Source organism: Eimeria acervulina, genomic scaffold (genome assembly GCF_000499425.1).
Source record: "Eimeria acervulina Houghton genomic scaffold, Eah_scaff85, whole genome shotgun sequence".
NCBI classification, from domain to species: Eukaryota; Apicomplexa; class Conoidasida; order Eucoccidiorida; family Eimeriidae; genus Eimeria; species Eimeria acervulina.
This window is the reverse complement of record NW_013549561.1, coordinates 68,260-80,649: the sequence shown is the minus strand read 5'-3', so window position 1 is coordinate 80,649 and position 12,390 is coordinate 68,260. Positions and strand designations below refer to the sequence as shown.

Here is a 12,390-nt window from a genome sequence, read left to right as displayed (position 1 = left end):
TATATATATACATATATATATATGCAATTTATATCTCCAGGCTTCTTGTTTGTTGCTTGTCTGTGCAGCAGCAGCCCTTTTTGTTCAGATGTCATCTCTTGGCTGTCTGTACACCTCAAAGCATCCGCTGCCCTCTGGTTGTTTGGAAATGGGGGGAGCAGCGGAGGCTGCAGACCCATTTTCTTTTGTTTCTGCTGCTGCTGAGCTGTCTGCCGATCCCAGCCGCACAGCAGGTTCTCCCTCTACTTCTCCTGCTGCTTCTCCTGCTTCTGCTCCTTCTGCCGCTGCTGCTTCTGGAGAGGAATCCGCATGCTTTCTCGAGCTCAGCGCTTTGAAGCCTGTACCCCCGTCAGCGTTTGCTCTACGACCTCACCAGAAGCGGCAAGAGAAGCAGCAGGAGCAGGAGCAGGGCAAGCAGGAGCAGCAGCAGCAGGAGCAGGGGCAGCAGCAGCAGCAGCAGGAGCAGCAGAGGTCCCAAGGTTCAGCGCTGTCTGCTGAGGGTGTGTTGGTGTTTGTTGTTTGTTATTTTGCTTACACCGCTCTGTACTTTACCCGAAAGCCTTTTTCCGTTGTGAAGGAAGAACTAAGGCGAGATTTGGGTGTATCTACGTTTATGCTGGGGTGTATAGACACCTCGTTTTTAAGCTGCTATGCTGTGGCTCAGCTGCTTTGCTCTTCATTTATATCACGCTTGTCTCCATCTCAGTCAGGGCATCTGCTAAGCTGCTGCTTTTTGCTGTCTTGTTTGACTTGTGTTATCTTCGGCTGCTGTCGTTCTTCTTCTCTTCTTCTTTTCTTCTGGGGGCTTAATGGCGCTGCTCAGGCCCCAGCCTTTCCTCTCTTCCTCGCTCTCCTCTGCAGCTACACTAAAACAGAAAACAGAGGCAGACTCCTCTTCTCTTGGACGACCTCACAACAACTCGGTACAACCAACCTGCTGCTGCTGCTGCTGCTCGTGCTGCTGCTGCTTTTGCTGCTGCTGCTGCTCATGCTGCTGCTCTTGCTGCTGCTACATTTCATGCTGCTGGTGCTGCACATGCTGTTGTTGCTCGTCCTTCTGCTGCTGTACATTGTGGTGCTTGTGCAGCTGGCGCTTCTGGATTAGATGCTGCTGCTGCTGCTGCTGCTGTTTTTGCCGCTTCAGCTGCTGTTTCTGCTGCTTTTTTTACTGCTGCAGCATTGTCTTCAACAACAGAAGCTGCTGCTGCTGCAGTTGAAGTCAGATGTTGTTTTTGAGGTGTCTTTGCTGCTGTGTAGGCGGCATATCTTCGACTCTCTTTTGCTCGCTAGTGGAGTGGGTGGGGAATTGGCGCTGCTGCTTCGTGCTATCTGCTGCTGTTTGCTGCTGCGGAGGTCTGCTGCAGCGGCTGCTGCTGCAGCCGTCTCTCGAGAAGACTGCTGCATTCACGTCCCCCCGCTGCTCTTTGCTTGCCAGCAAAAATGAAGGAGACAGTACACCTCAGGCAGCTGCGGCGGCATCCAAAGTCGCACCTGCAGCAGCAACGCCTGCAGCAGCAGCAGCAGCAAATCCAGCAGCATCAAATGCAGCAGCAGCATATGAGCAGTCAACTGAAGACGACAGCGCTTCGACTGCCACAGAGAGGCCTGAAGCAACTCTTTTGAGTTCCGCCTCGCAGAGCAGCACCAGCAGCAGCAGCAGCAGCAAAACTTCTCTCTTTCTCTTTGCCCCTGAGCCTTCTGTTGAACCAGCAGCAACAGCAGCAGCAACAACAGCAGCAGCAGCAGCAGATGAGAGTGGAGTCTCTCACGAAGCTGCACGCGTCAGAGATGAAGGAGTTTGGTTGCTGCGTGTGTACGGCATAGATTGTCTGTCTTCTCGTATTTGTTTGCATATATTAGTGTTTTGCTGCTGTTTATCTTATTTCTGCATTAAGTTTGTCCGATATACTCTCGTTTTTTGGCTGCCTTTCTTCCTCTGTAGAGAAGCCAAGCTCTCTGTTGCTGCTGCAGGCGTTGCTTCAGTTGCGTTCGATGTAGGAGGAGCAGCAGGCGCTCTAATAAGCGGCTTTCTCGGAGATAAATTGTTAAGGGGTGAGAGAAAGAAGAAAAATTAAATAATTATATATATAACACTTCCGGAAAGACAAGGAATAATATATTTTACCGCTTCTTTTCGGGTTTATTCAAATTATAAAAAGATGTATATATGTATATATGTATATGTACATATATATGTAGAGAAAGCGAGAAAGACACAGAGAGAGAAGAAACACAAAAGAAATAATATACACCAACAGAAAAAAGAATGCAAACACAATAATATAAATATAATTAATTTAAAAATAGTTCTCAAAAAAGAAGACAAGTAATCATATGTAAAGCAAAACTCCTTTAGAAAAGATATAATACGATATAATACAGCCAAATAAATACAACATAAATAATAAACAAAGAAAAGATAATTCGTAGATGCAGACAATATAAATATTTTCCTTTTGCTATTGTATTTGTCCGGCTTCTTTTGTTTAGTTTAGTTTAATCTAATTTAATTTAATTTATTTACTCTCTTCGGCTGTCCATCTCTATTGCGGTGAATTTGTCGTTCTTTTTCATTTTCTATTTTAAAAATATTTAATCTAACTATTTATCTTGTATTTAAAATATAAAGCAAATAAATGTTGATTGTATATTATATTATTTTATATTATATTATAAAATATAGTATTATATAATAGAATTGAATAGAATATATAATGTTTATTTGTTTATATATTTGTTTATTTTTCCTTGTTTGCTGCCTGCAGGCCGTCGGCTGACGTTAGCAGCAGCTTTGTGTGTAGCTACCGCCTTCGCTTTGTGTTTGCTGCTGCTGTCTGCTAAGCAGCTGTCTTCTCTTCAAGCAGCGGAAGAAGATCTCCAGCTGTACGAACAGCTCCGTCTGCTGCGGCTGAGACAAACGCTGCAGGAAAAGTGGAGCAACAGAAACTATGAACAGCAGCAGCAGCAGCAGCAACATCAGCAGCAGCCGCAGCAATTGCAGCACGAGAGAACAAACGAAGAAATACAAACGCAAATACCCATAAAACGTCTTAGTCAGCAGCATGAAAACAACAACAGCACCAGCACCAGCAGCAGCAACAACAGCACCAGCAGCGGAGCAGTAGCAGCAGCCACTCACCCTCTGTCTCCGTTTAAAGGCAATTTGTATCAGCAGCAAACCCCACAAGAGCCGCCGGTCTTCCGTTTGACACAACAAGATGAAAGGAGGAAACAGAAGCAGCAGCAGCAACAACAGCACCAGCAACAGGAGCAGCAGCAGCAGGAAATGCAACAGCAGCAGCAGCAGCAGCAGCAGCAGGAGCGGCACCTGCGTCCGTCTTTGTTTTCTGTCCCTTCGTTGTTTGTCTTCGGCCCTCTTCCTATTCCTTCTATAATTGACAGCAGCAATAAACCCAATGACGTCAAACAAAGAAGTCTAGGCGCCGATGATCCTGCTGCTGCTGCTGCTGCAGCAGAGGATGCAGCAGCAGCAGCAGCACCAGCAACACCAGCAGCAGCCGCACCAGCAGCAGGAGAGGAGGATCATCAAGTGGAGACATTGAGCGCTGAAGATGTGGAGTTTGCTGAGGGTTTGCTGCAGCAGCAGCTCGATGATGAGGGATTGCTGCGTGCAGAGAAAAAGGAGAGGGAAGCTGCGTTGCAGCAGCAGACGCAGCGTATTTTGCTGCTGCTGCTGCTGTGTTTGCTGCTGGTGGGGCTGCTAAATGCAGGCCCAGACGCAATCCTAGGAGCAGCAGCAGCAATCGATATTGTAGAATTTTTTAATGCTCCTCTAATGCAAGCCACAGCTCTTGCTACGCTTATTAATGCAGTGGGGGCGGTTGGCGCCCTTCTTCAGGTAAACAACAAAATATCAAACAGAATGAAACCCCCCACAAGCAAATTAGTGTTTAGGATTTAGCGGATAAAGAAGAGGGTTTAGGGAATTTCGACAGGGAAGGTGTATAAGGCAAGGGTTTAGGAACTAGGGTTTAGGGTTTAGGGTTTCAGTGCTAAGGTTTAGGATATGGGGGGTGGCGGTTAGGGTTTAGGGTTCAAGGTGTGAGGTTTAGGGAAGTGGCTTCAGCGTTCAGGGCATAGGGTTGAGGGTTTGCGGTTTGTGTTTGTTTAAAAGAGAAGACGAGGGGAGGGTTTTTTGTTGTTTGTTTAGGGTTTAGGGTTTAGGGTTTTGCTGTTGTGCGTTTAGGGTGTATGTACAGCTGCAATAAGCGAGGCGTACGGGTGGCCGGCTTTGTTTGGTGTTTTGAGTTTGTTATCTCTTTTTACTTCTTTTCTTCTTATCCCTGCAGTGCTGAAGGAGAAACAAAAGCGAAATAACTATTAATACCTGCTGCAGCAGCAGCAGGAGCAGCAATCAGCAGCAGCAAGCAGCAGCAGCAGCAAGCCGCAGCACTCTTGCAGTCCGTTTCTTTTTCTTTTATTCGTTTAAACAGGGAGACAAACAGAGTGGGACATGAAGAGAGGGAAGAGCGAAGAAAACAACAAAACTTAAAAAAGCGAAAAAAAAGAAATATAAAACGAGGAGACGGCGATCAGATTAGATAGAAAAAGAAATAGTCTTCTCGTCTGTCTGTCTCCTGTTCTCTTCACGATTTACTCCGCATCTACAAACGAAAAACCCTAAACCATAAACCCTAAACCCTAGGCGCACAGCAGAGCAGAGGCCTGGAAGGGCTTTCGCGTTCCCCTGCCTCTTTGTCGTTTTTTGTGTACAGAAATAAATAAATCAATGGGATAAATTGAAAAAATAAATGTATAAAACAGATCAACAAACAAAACAACAAACAAGTAAAATAGATAAAGGTTTTTTTTGTCTGTCGCATTGAGGAACAGTAGGAACACCAAAATGAAGAAGACAAACCCTAAACCCTACCCTGAAGGGTTCTGCCTTCTGTTGAGAGTTTGGGGTTTAGGGTATAGGGTATAAATTCACCCTACTTGTACAACGTGTAGAACTCTGCAGGCGTATGTAGTGTTCAGTATGGGTTGAAGTGTAAAATAAATATGTACATATATACAGATATATATATATATATGCATATATATGTAGATATATATAGATATCCCTATGTATTATATAATACATTATTATTATGTGAGTAGTTTTTCGCTTGCATGTATATTTATACTCATGCGTCATTTGTGTATTTATATTTCCACCTAAGGCCTCATGCCTATTATTGCTGTTTTTGTGTTTTTGTTTGTTCTCTTTCAAGTTGAGTATTTATTCTGTTTGATTTTCCAGCTTTTGTTTTGTTGTTTTGTTTTGAATAAGCTTTCTGCTGTCTGTGCACGGAGCTGCCTGTACACCGCCGAAGGAGGTCTAAAGGAAGTGTGGGTCTAGAAACGGTTTTTATTTTGTCTTCTCTATAATTTCTTCTTTTTATTAGTTGAAATGCAAAGGAAAAGAAAATGCTTCTTTTTCACCGTCTGTTCCACTGGACTCTTCGCAAAGGCGGTGCGGTGTACGTACACCTCAGGACCTCTGCACTCAGGCGTGGATATTTCACGAATAATGAATGGTTATTATAATTTTTTTGTTTATTTTCAACTAATTACAGCTTAATTTCTCTATAAAATATCCATAGAACAGCGCTTTTATCTTCGCCTTCTGGGGCTGCTCTCTTTATTGTTCCCCTGCCGGCCCCGCCGACGAATCCGTTGGCTGCACCGTTTGTGCGTCTGTTAGTCTTCTGCGTTTTTGTGGGGAAAATTTGATATATTTTGGAGGTAAATATTCAATTTTAGTGGTCAATAAACGAAATTTCTTTGAAAAAGAGCCAAGACGGTTTGCTGAAGTACAGAAGCTGTATAAACACCGCAAGCGAAGCCGATGGTCCGGTGTCCTTGGGAAGACAAGGGCATGCGATAATTGAAATTTGATATATTTTTCATATTTTCTTCCCTTTTCTGTTGTTTTAAATGCATGTGCAATGACGTATTTACATTTTGCGGGGCCGTTTCCCCGGGGTGTTAGGTTGGTAGTGTTGTGTTCGTATTTCTTATTTCTTTTCCCTTCTCTCTTGGGGTTTGCTGCAGCAACACCAGAAGCAGAGAGAAACGCGAAGGATGAGGATGGGGCTTCTGCTGCAACTCTTTCTTTTTCAGGGGGTTTATTTGAATACAGGAAGGTCGGAACGGAGTTGGTTGGCCTTTGGAGGGAGTATACTGCAATGAACGATGCTATAAGCCATCTGCTGCGCGACTACAACGTCGTTCTGAGGCAGGAGAAGCGAGTAGAGTTGGTAGGACTGATGCAACAGGAGCACAAGGCAGCAGAAGCAGCCCTACGACAGCAGCAGGAGCAGCAGGAGAAGCAGCAGCTGTTGGGGGGTGCCCCTCGGCAGCCTGTTGTGCTGCCGCTGTTGCTGTACGGCGAGACAGCGCGTTTAAAAGAGTTAAAAAAGCAAATGAGGAGAGCAGATAAAAAATTAGGAAAGATACCGGACTACAGAAAACCCGAAAAAAACGCTATGATGATTCGAGTAGGAACACCACCAGTCAACGTCGCGAAGGCGCTGGCTCGTCCTTCTGCTTCTTTATTTCATAAGACCCTCTACTCTTATAAAAAGCACCTTCATTCTATGCAAGACAAATATCAGTCACTTTGTTCACTTCTAGAACAAATCAAGTTTTCCCCAGACGCCCACGCCCGCAACACTTTAATTCAGAAAACAGCGGAGTTAGCAAATTTCTTCGATTCGGCGGCCCCCAATGCCCTCAGACTCCCAAACAGCAAATAGATTAATCAATTTAAATTAATTAATTAATTAAAATTCCTTTTTATTGGGATTTAAACGATTGCTTCAGCTTAAAGTAAATACACAGCGCATCAGCAGCTGAACGTACACCCCAAGAAGACCGACAACAACATTTTTTTTCAAACTGTGTTGCATTTAAGGTAAAGACCAAATTAAAAACCCTTTATTTATTTATTTATTTATTTATTCATTCTATTTATCTAGTATTACTTTTATTTATTTATTTATTTACTTTTTAAACTATCTGTGCCGACCTCGCAGTACGAGCCCAGCTGCTTGTTCTGATCGGAGAATAGTAAAGTTGGCGAATTTCTTCACTGTCTCACATCTCTCCTTTTGAATCTAAACAGACGAAGCAGAAAACATTCCATCTGTAGGTGCATGCATGCAGCCCCTGTTTGTTGTTTGTGTGTTGCGCATTTGAATGGGGGTGGGGGATTATTACACAGCAGAAATAACAACAGCAGCTGCTGCAACAGCAACAGCAGCAACACTAGCAGCAGCAACACCAGCAGCAGCAACAGCATCAACACTAGCAGCAGCAACAGCAGCAGCATCATCATCAGCACACGAGAGTTAAGTATTTGTCGTTACCTCTTGGTAGTGGCCGAGCAAAGTCCTTGCTGTGGACGCGAATGCCCCCGCAGCAGCAGCCGGAGCAGCAGCAGCAGGAGCAGCAGCAGCAGCAGCAGGAGAAGCAGCAGAAATTGGGCTTGGGACAAATCTCCATCGTAGTTGTTCAACTCCTTTGAGCTGCAGCAGCCCCAGAAGTACTGCCATTAACCCGAAGGTGCCTAAAAAGAATTCGTTTGGGTTGAAGCCAGCAGGGCCGACGGCTTCTGGGGGTGCGCGTCGCATCACTTCTGCTGCTGCTTCTGTTTTGTTCTCCCTTCTACTTTCTTCTTCTTTTTCTTCTTTTCTTTTCTCTTCTTTTAAAACCTCAAATCGAGGAAGCAGACACTCCAATGTCGACGTCAGCCCATTTAATGAACGCAGCAGCAAATCAACGGGCGAATTTATACCACCATCACCCTGCTGCTGCTGCTGCTTCTCCTGCAGCTGCTGCTGCTGCTCCTTCTCGTGCAGCTGCATCTGCTGCTGCTGCTCCTTCCCCTGCTGCTGCTGCGTCTGCTGCATCTGCTGCATCTGCTGCTGCTGCTGGTGCTGCAGCTGTTTGTGTTGAAGAGTATTAGTATTAGTGCTTGGGTCTAGAAGGAGTTCAGACAACGCAAAGATTAGCAGAGCGACGTTGAGTGTTTTCTCTGCAGAGTCGAAGGCCGGGCTGTCAACTGGCGAAGACAAATGCGGGGCTGTAAAAGAAAAACAAATGAATAAATAAAACAAAACAAATGCATTAAGAAGGGTTTTTAAAAGAGAAATAAATAGATAAATATTATCCAAACAAATGCATTAATAAGGGTTTATTACAGAAAAGCAAACAAATAAATAAAATATTATTAATACAAACAAAACAATCTGGATAGCTAGTTGGCTAGCTAGCTATCTAGCGTGCTAGCTAAGTAACTGACTGGCTAGTCTCCTGAGTGGGTAGCTAGCTGAGTGTATAGCTAGCTAAGTGTATAGCTAGCTGAGAGTGTAGCTAGCTAAGTCTACAGTTAGCTGAGATTGTACCTAGCTGAGTGCTTAGCTGTATACGGTGTATTGTTGATACCTGAAGAGATGTTTTCATTCGGTGTTTCGTTTTGTTGTTCGTCTTTGCCTGTTGTTTTTGTGCATGCGACTGTGGGGTGTATCTGCTGCAGTGCGGTGTACAGACAGCTGGCGATGGCGCTGAACGTCTCGCGGCAAAGTATAATTAAACACTTTCTTTCTTTTTCTTTTGAACGCAGAACAAGAGATAAAACTACCCGCAGCAAGCTCGACGCCCCCTCGTCAAAAAATCGATTTGCTGCTGCTGCTGCTGTTGATGCTGGGGAAGCATAAAATGCCTCCAGCACTTCTAGAAGAATTCTCTAGAACAAAAAAAACAAAACACAAAATTAAATTTAATTAAATGCAGGAAAATAAGACGAAACCAAATAAAACAAAACCAAATAGATAAAATAAAAAATATATTACATATAATATAGAATAAACTTATTAAATATAATATATATTGTACAATAGTTAATGCAACGACTCAGCCAACGCCGACAAGAAGAGTGCATTGACATGCTTGAAATAAAATATCTAAAGTGGCATTAAATAATTTAATTTTAAATGAACAAAGCAAAGGGGGGTTGTCTGTTTTATTTTGAGGTGTACGCACTACGCACAGTCAAGCTAAAGGCATTAGCAGAGAGGATGCTGTTTCCTTGATGTACATCTTCGTATGCCCACGAACATAAAAGTAAAATCCACGAAATGTTCTCCAGGCTATCGCCAGCAAATTCGTCTTCCGCTGTACATACACCCAAATGTAGCAGCAGCTATTTGAGGTGTACATGCAGCTCCACCGGGCGAAACAAAGCGGAACTAGGTTCATTTTTCACGCTGTTTTCACTGAAAACTCAAACTAATAAATAATAATAGTTAATAAAGATATTCGCTTTTTAAAAAATACAAAAATGGCTCACCCATTGTTGCTTTTATGCCCTCCAGGACATCGACGAGGAAGTTGGATAGGCCTCCTCGAACAAGAGAAAAACAAATTTGGTGTTTTGCTTCTGTTGCATTCTGCACTCCCAATTCATCTCGCTTTTTTATCAGCTTCAATAAACGCCGGTGGAATTCGCAGTAGCGGCAGGGGCACCTGGTAGAAGAAAAATACGCAAAAAGACAGAAAAATATGTACACTCAACACCCGCATCAATTACACTCAGCACAACGTCCCATTGCATACACCCCATTGATCCGGCGCCTTTTCTGCTGCTGCTGCTGCTGCTGCCCTTACTGCTGTTGCTGCTGCTTCTGCTGCTGCTGCTGCTCCGTAGCTACATTGACGCGTGACTGTACTTGTTTTTAAATACCTTTCTTCTGGAAGAGCAAACGCTGTAGAAGACCAGCAAAGAGCGGCGCGAACGGCTCGCCTGCTAATTGAAGGGCCGATACCAAAGGCAGCAATAGCAGCAACCGTTTGAGGCTGTAACAAACAAATAAAAATTTTCGTCGACTGTTTATTTACTTATTTGTTTTTCTGTTCGTCTGTTTGTCTGTTTGTCTTTTTGCTTGTTTGTTTGTTTGTTTGTTTTCTAACGGACTGTACAAACCATACAAACTAACCAAGCTATACATACTCCGCAACTGACTGAAGGCAATGCACGCAGTGTATATATACTTTATTTATATATATACAGTGTGCATACACCGCAGCAAAACTGCAAGCATTCTACGAGGTGTGCATACACCCCAACCCACCAGCAGTTGGAGGAGTTCGGTTTGAGGGTTTAAATTGGCGGCGATTAATTCGCGCAAATTTTTTATAAATTCAAAACACCGTACGCGAGAAAAACAAAACGCCATCCTCGACACCTAAACCACAAACAGAAACCCTAAACCACAAACCCTAAACCCTAAAGCCTAAACTACAAACCCTAAACCATAAAACCTAAACCACAAACCCTAAACCCTAAACCCTAAACCCTAAAACCCCTAACCGCAAACCCTCCAACCTATCACCGCAAACCAGAAACTCTAAACCCTAAACCGTAAATCCCTAAACCCTACGACAGCAAATCCTAGACCCTAACCGGCAGACCCTCAACCATGAATCACTGAGCCCCCTATGCCCTGTACCCTAAACTGTAACGCCACACCCTAAACCCTAAACCCTAAACCCAAAAGCAGAGAGCTTTCTGACCACACGATGTGGGGGGAAAGTTCGGAGTGCTGCGTATAGGGTCCTGATTGCGTTGAGTTTGAGTTGTAGTTGCAGATTATCTTTTTCATTTGTTTCTTGTTTAAGAATGTCTTGTTCAAGCGTATGTATAGCTCCAGGGCTATCATCAGAGTTGGTGCTTTGAGAAGATAGAAATGTTGGTGTATACAGCCGGATAGAAGAAGAAACAAAAGAGAGAAATGCAGAAAGAAACTGCTGCATGTGCTGCAGCTCCGCATCCTTCCAGTTAATATCTACATAATATGAATGGCGTTCACATAAAAAATAATTTAACAGAGACATTACACCCAAGTCGTCATCGAACGGATCCAACTCTATCAGTGAAAACAACTGATACACCTGAAACACAAACGCCCTAACGCATATATATAAATAAATGAATATATATATATATATATATATGTATATGTATATATATATATATATATATATATTCACTTCCAGATCAACATTTATGTATATGTACATAGATATATATATATATATATACATGTATTTGTGTTATTATTATACTATATATATATACACGGTTAAAGTGTTGAAGGGACGTTGTGCGTATGTTGCATGCATAAGGAACATCGAATATGCCGTGTACACCTGAATTGCATACATCAATATAAAAATTATGTATATATGTATATATGCTGTTGTACAGACACATTATGAGCGTATTGTTATTATTATAATAGTAATATTTCTATTATAATTGTAAAAGTTATATAATATATGCATACTATTACTGTGCATATCGTTCATGTGTGTATTACTGCTGTAGAATTAATGAATATTAATATTATACCAAGCCAACTGAACTGTTATGCTTAAAGACGTTAATTCTCTTTAATTTAATGAAGTGTACAAGGGTTTATATTTTTATTGGCATTACCCCTAAGATGCGCTGTAAAACAGCGTAATTAGCATTTAAATTTTTCTCTTGAAGTATTTTGCAGAAGAATTGATGGATGCCGCATTCGAAGAAGACATGAGCAACATCGATATCTTTTCGTGCAATGCGCTGCTGGAACTGAATCTTTTCTTTGCTTGTTTTATTATTTGTTTGTTTTATTTCGCTGTCTGTGGTATGTTTGTTCTCATTCAATCGCAAGTCTGTCGCCTTCAGTTTCTCCTCGCCTTCTCGTGCCTTCTGTCGCTCTTCCTCTTCCTGTTCATTTAATGCCTCTTCTCTTGCCTTCAATCTTTCTGCTTCTATTTCGTCTACTAACAGATGCACATGGCTTTCCCAACAACCCCCAGAAGCAAAACGCTCTTCAGCGGCAGCCACCAAGCAGCGAATATCGGAAGCAAATTCTATTCGAGTGGGAGGCTTGGAGTAAATTCCCGGCATTTCTTCTTCACTTCAACGTAAATAAACATGAAAATCAATTTAAAAAGGAGAAAAATGATTTATTGAGAGCGAAAACACACATACACTCAGAGAAATATCAACGGGCTCTTGTTTCCTGCACACAAATCCGATGATTTGCACAACACTCCTTCTCCCCTTCACCTCCCTTGAAAAATCACGAAATAAATCAAATAAAATTATTGCTTCTTACAAATCATCTGCAGACTCACGAGAAAAATGCAGTTATTCTGCGGCGGCAACGCGGAGACGTAGAGTTGGTTTCCGCGTTGTCTTGAAGCCTAACAGTGCGAGAAAAAGAGAAATTCAAGCAAATTAACTAGACATATCTTGCATTTTTGAATATCTAAAATGCATATTATGAAAAACGAAACAAAAAACCCGAAGAAGGTTCCCTCAGCACATCA

General features: G+C 42.7%; 3 protein-coding genes across 3 annotated transcripts; 2 read left to right on the top strand and 1 right to left on the bottom strand.

The window, feature by feature from the left end:
- Positions 1 to 88: 88 nt before the first annotated feature.
- Positions 89 to 4,229, top strand: EAH_00014540 (hypothetical protein; the record flags this gene model as incomplete). The annotated part of the gene is made up of 5 exons (XM_013394262.1): positions 89 to 601; positions 1,365 to 1,813; positions 1,943 to 2,052; positions 2,766 to 3,859; positions 4,221 to 4,229. 5 exons carry the CDS (start codon positions 89 to 91, stop codon positions 4,227 to 4,229), a joined length of 2,175 nt encoding a protein of 724 aa, XP_013249716.1.
- A 1,204-nt stretch (positions 4,230 to 5,433) lies between these two features.
- Positions 5,434 to 6,764, top strand: EAH_00014530 (hypothetical protein, conserved; the record flags this gene model as incomplete). Its single annotated transcript, XM_013394261.1, has 2 exons — positions 5,434 to 5,479; positions 6,061 to 6,764. 2 exons carry the CDS (start codon positions 5,434 to 5,436, stop codon positions 6,762 to 6,764), a joined length of 750 nt encoding a protein of 249 aa, XP_013249715.1.
- A 40-nt stretch (positions 6,765 to 6,804) lies between these two features.
- On the bottom strand, positions 6,805 to 11,965 carry EAH_00014520 (hypothetical protein, conserved; the record flags this gene model as incomplete). Its single annotated transcript, XM_013394260.1, has 11 exons — positions 6,805 to 6,860; positions 7,037 to 7,124; positions 7,377 to 8,092; positions 8,455 to 8,755; positions 9,059 to 9,183; positions 9,359 to 9,534; positions 9,752 to 9,864; positions 10,140 to 10,253; positions 10,379 to 10,393; positions 10,582 to 10,959; positions 11,507 to 11,965. 11 exons carry the CDS (start codon positions 11,963 to 11,965, stop codon positions 6,805 to 6,807), a joined length of 2,541 nt encoding a protein of 846 aa, XP_013249714.1.
- Positions 11,966 to 12,390: the final 425 nt, after the last annotated feature.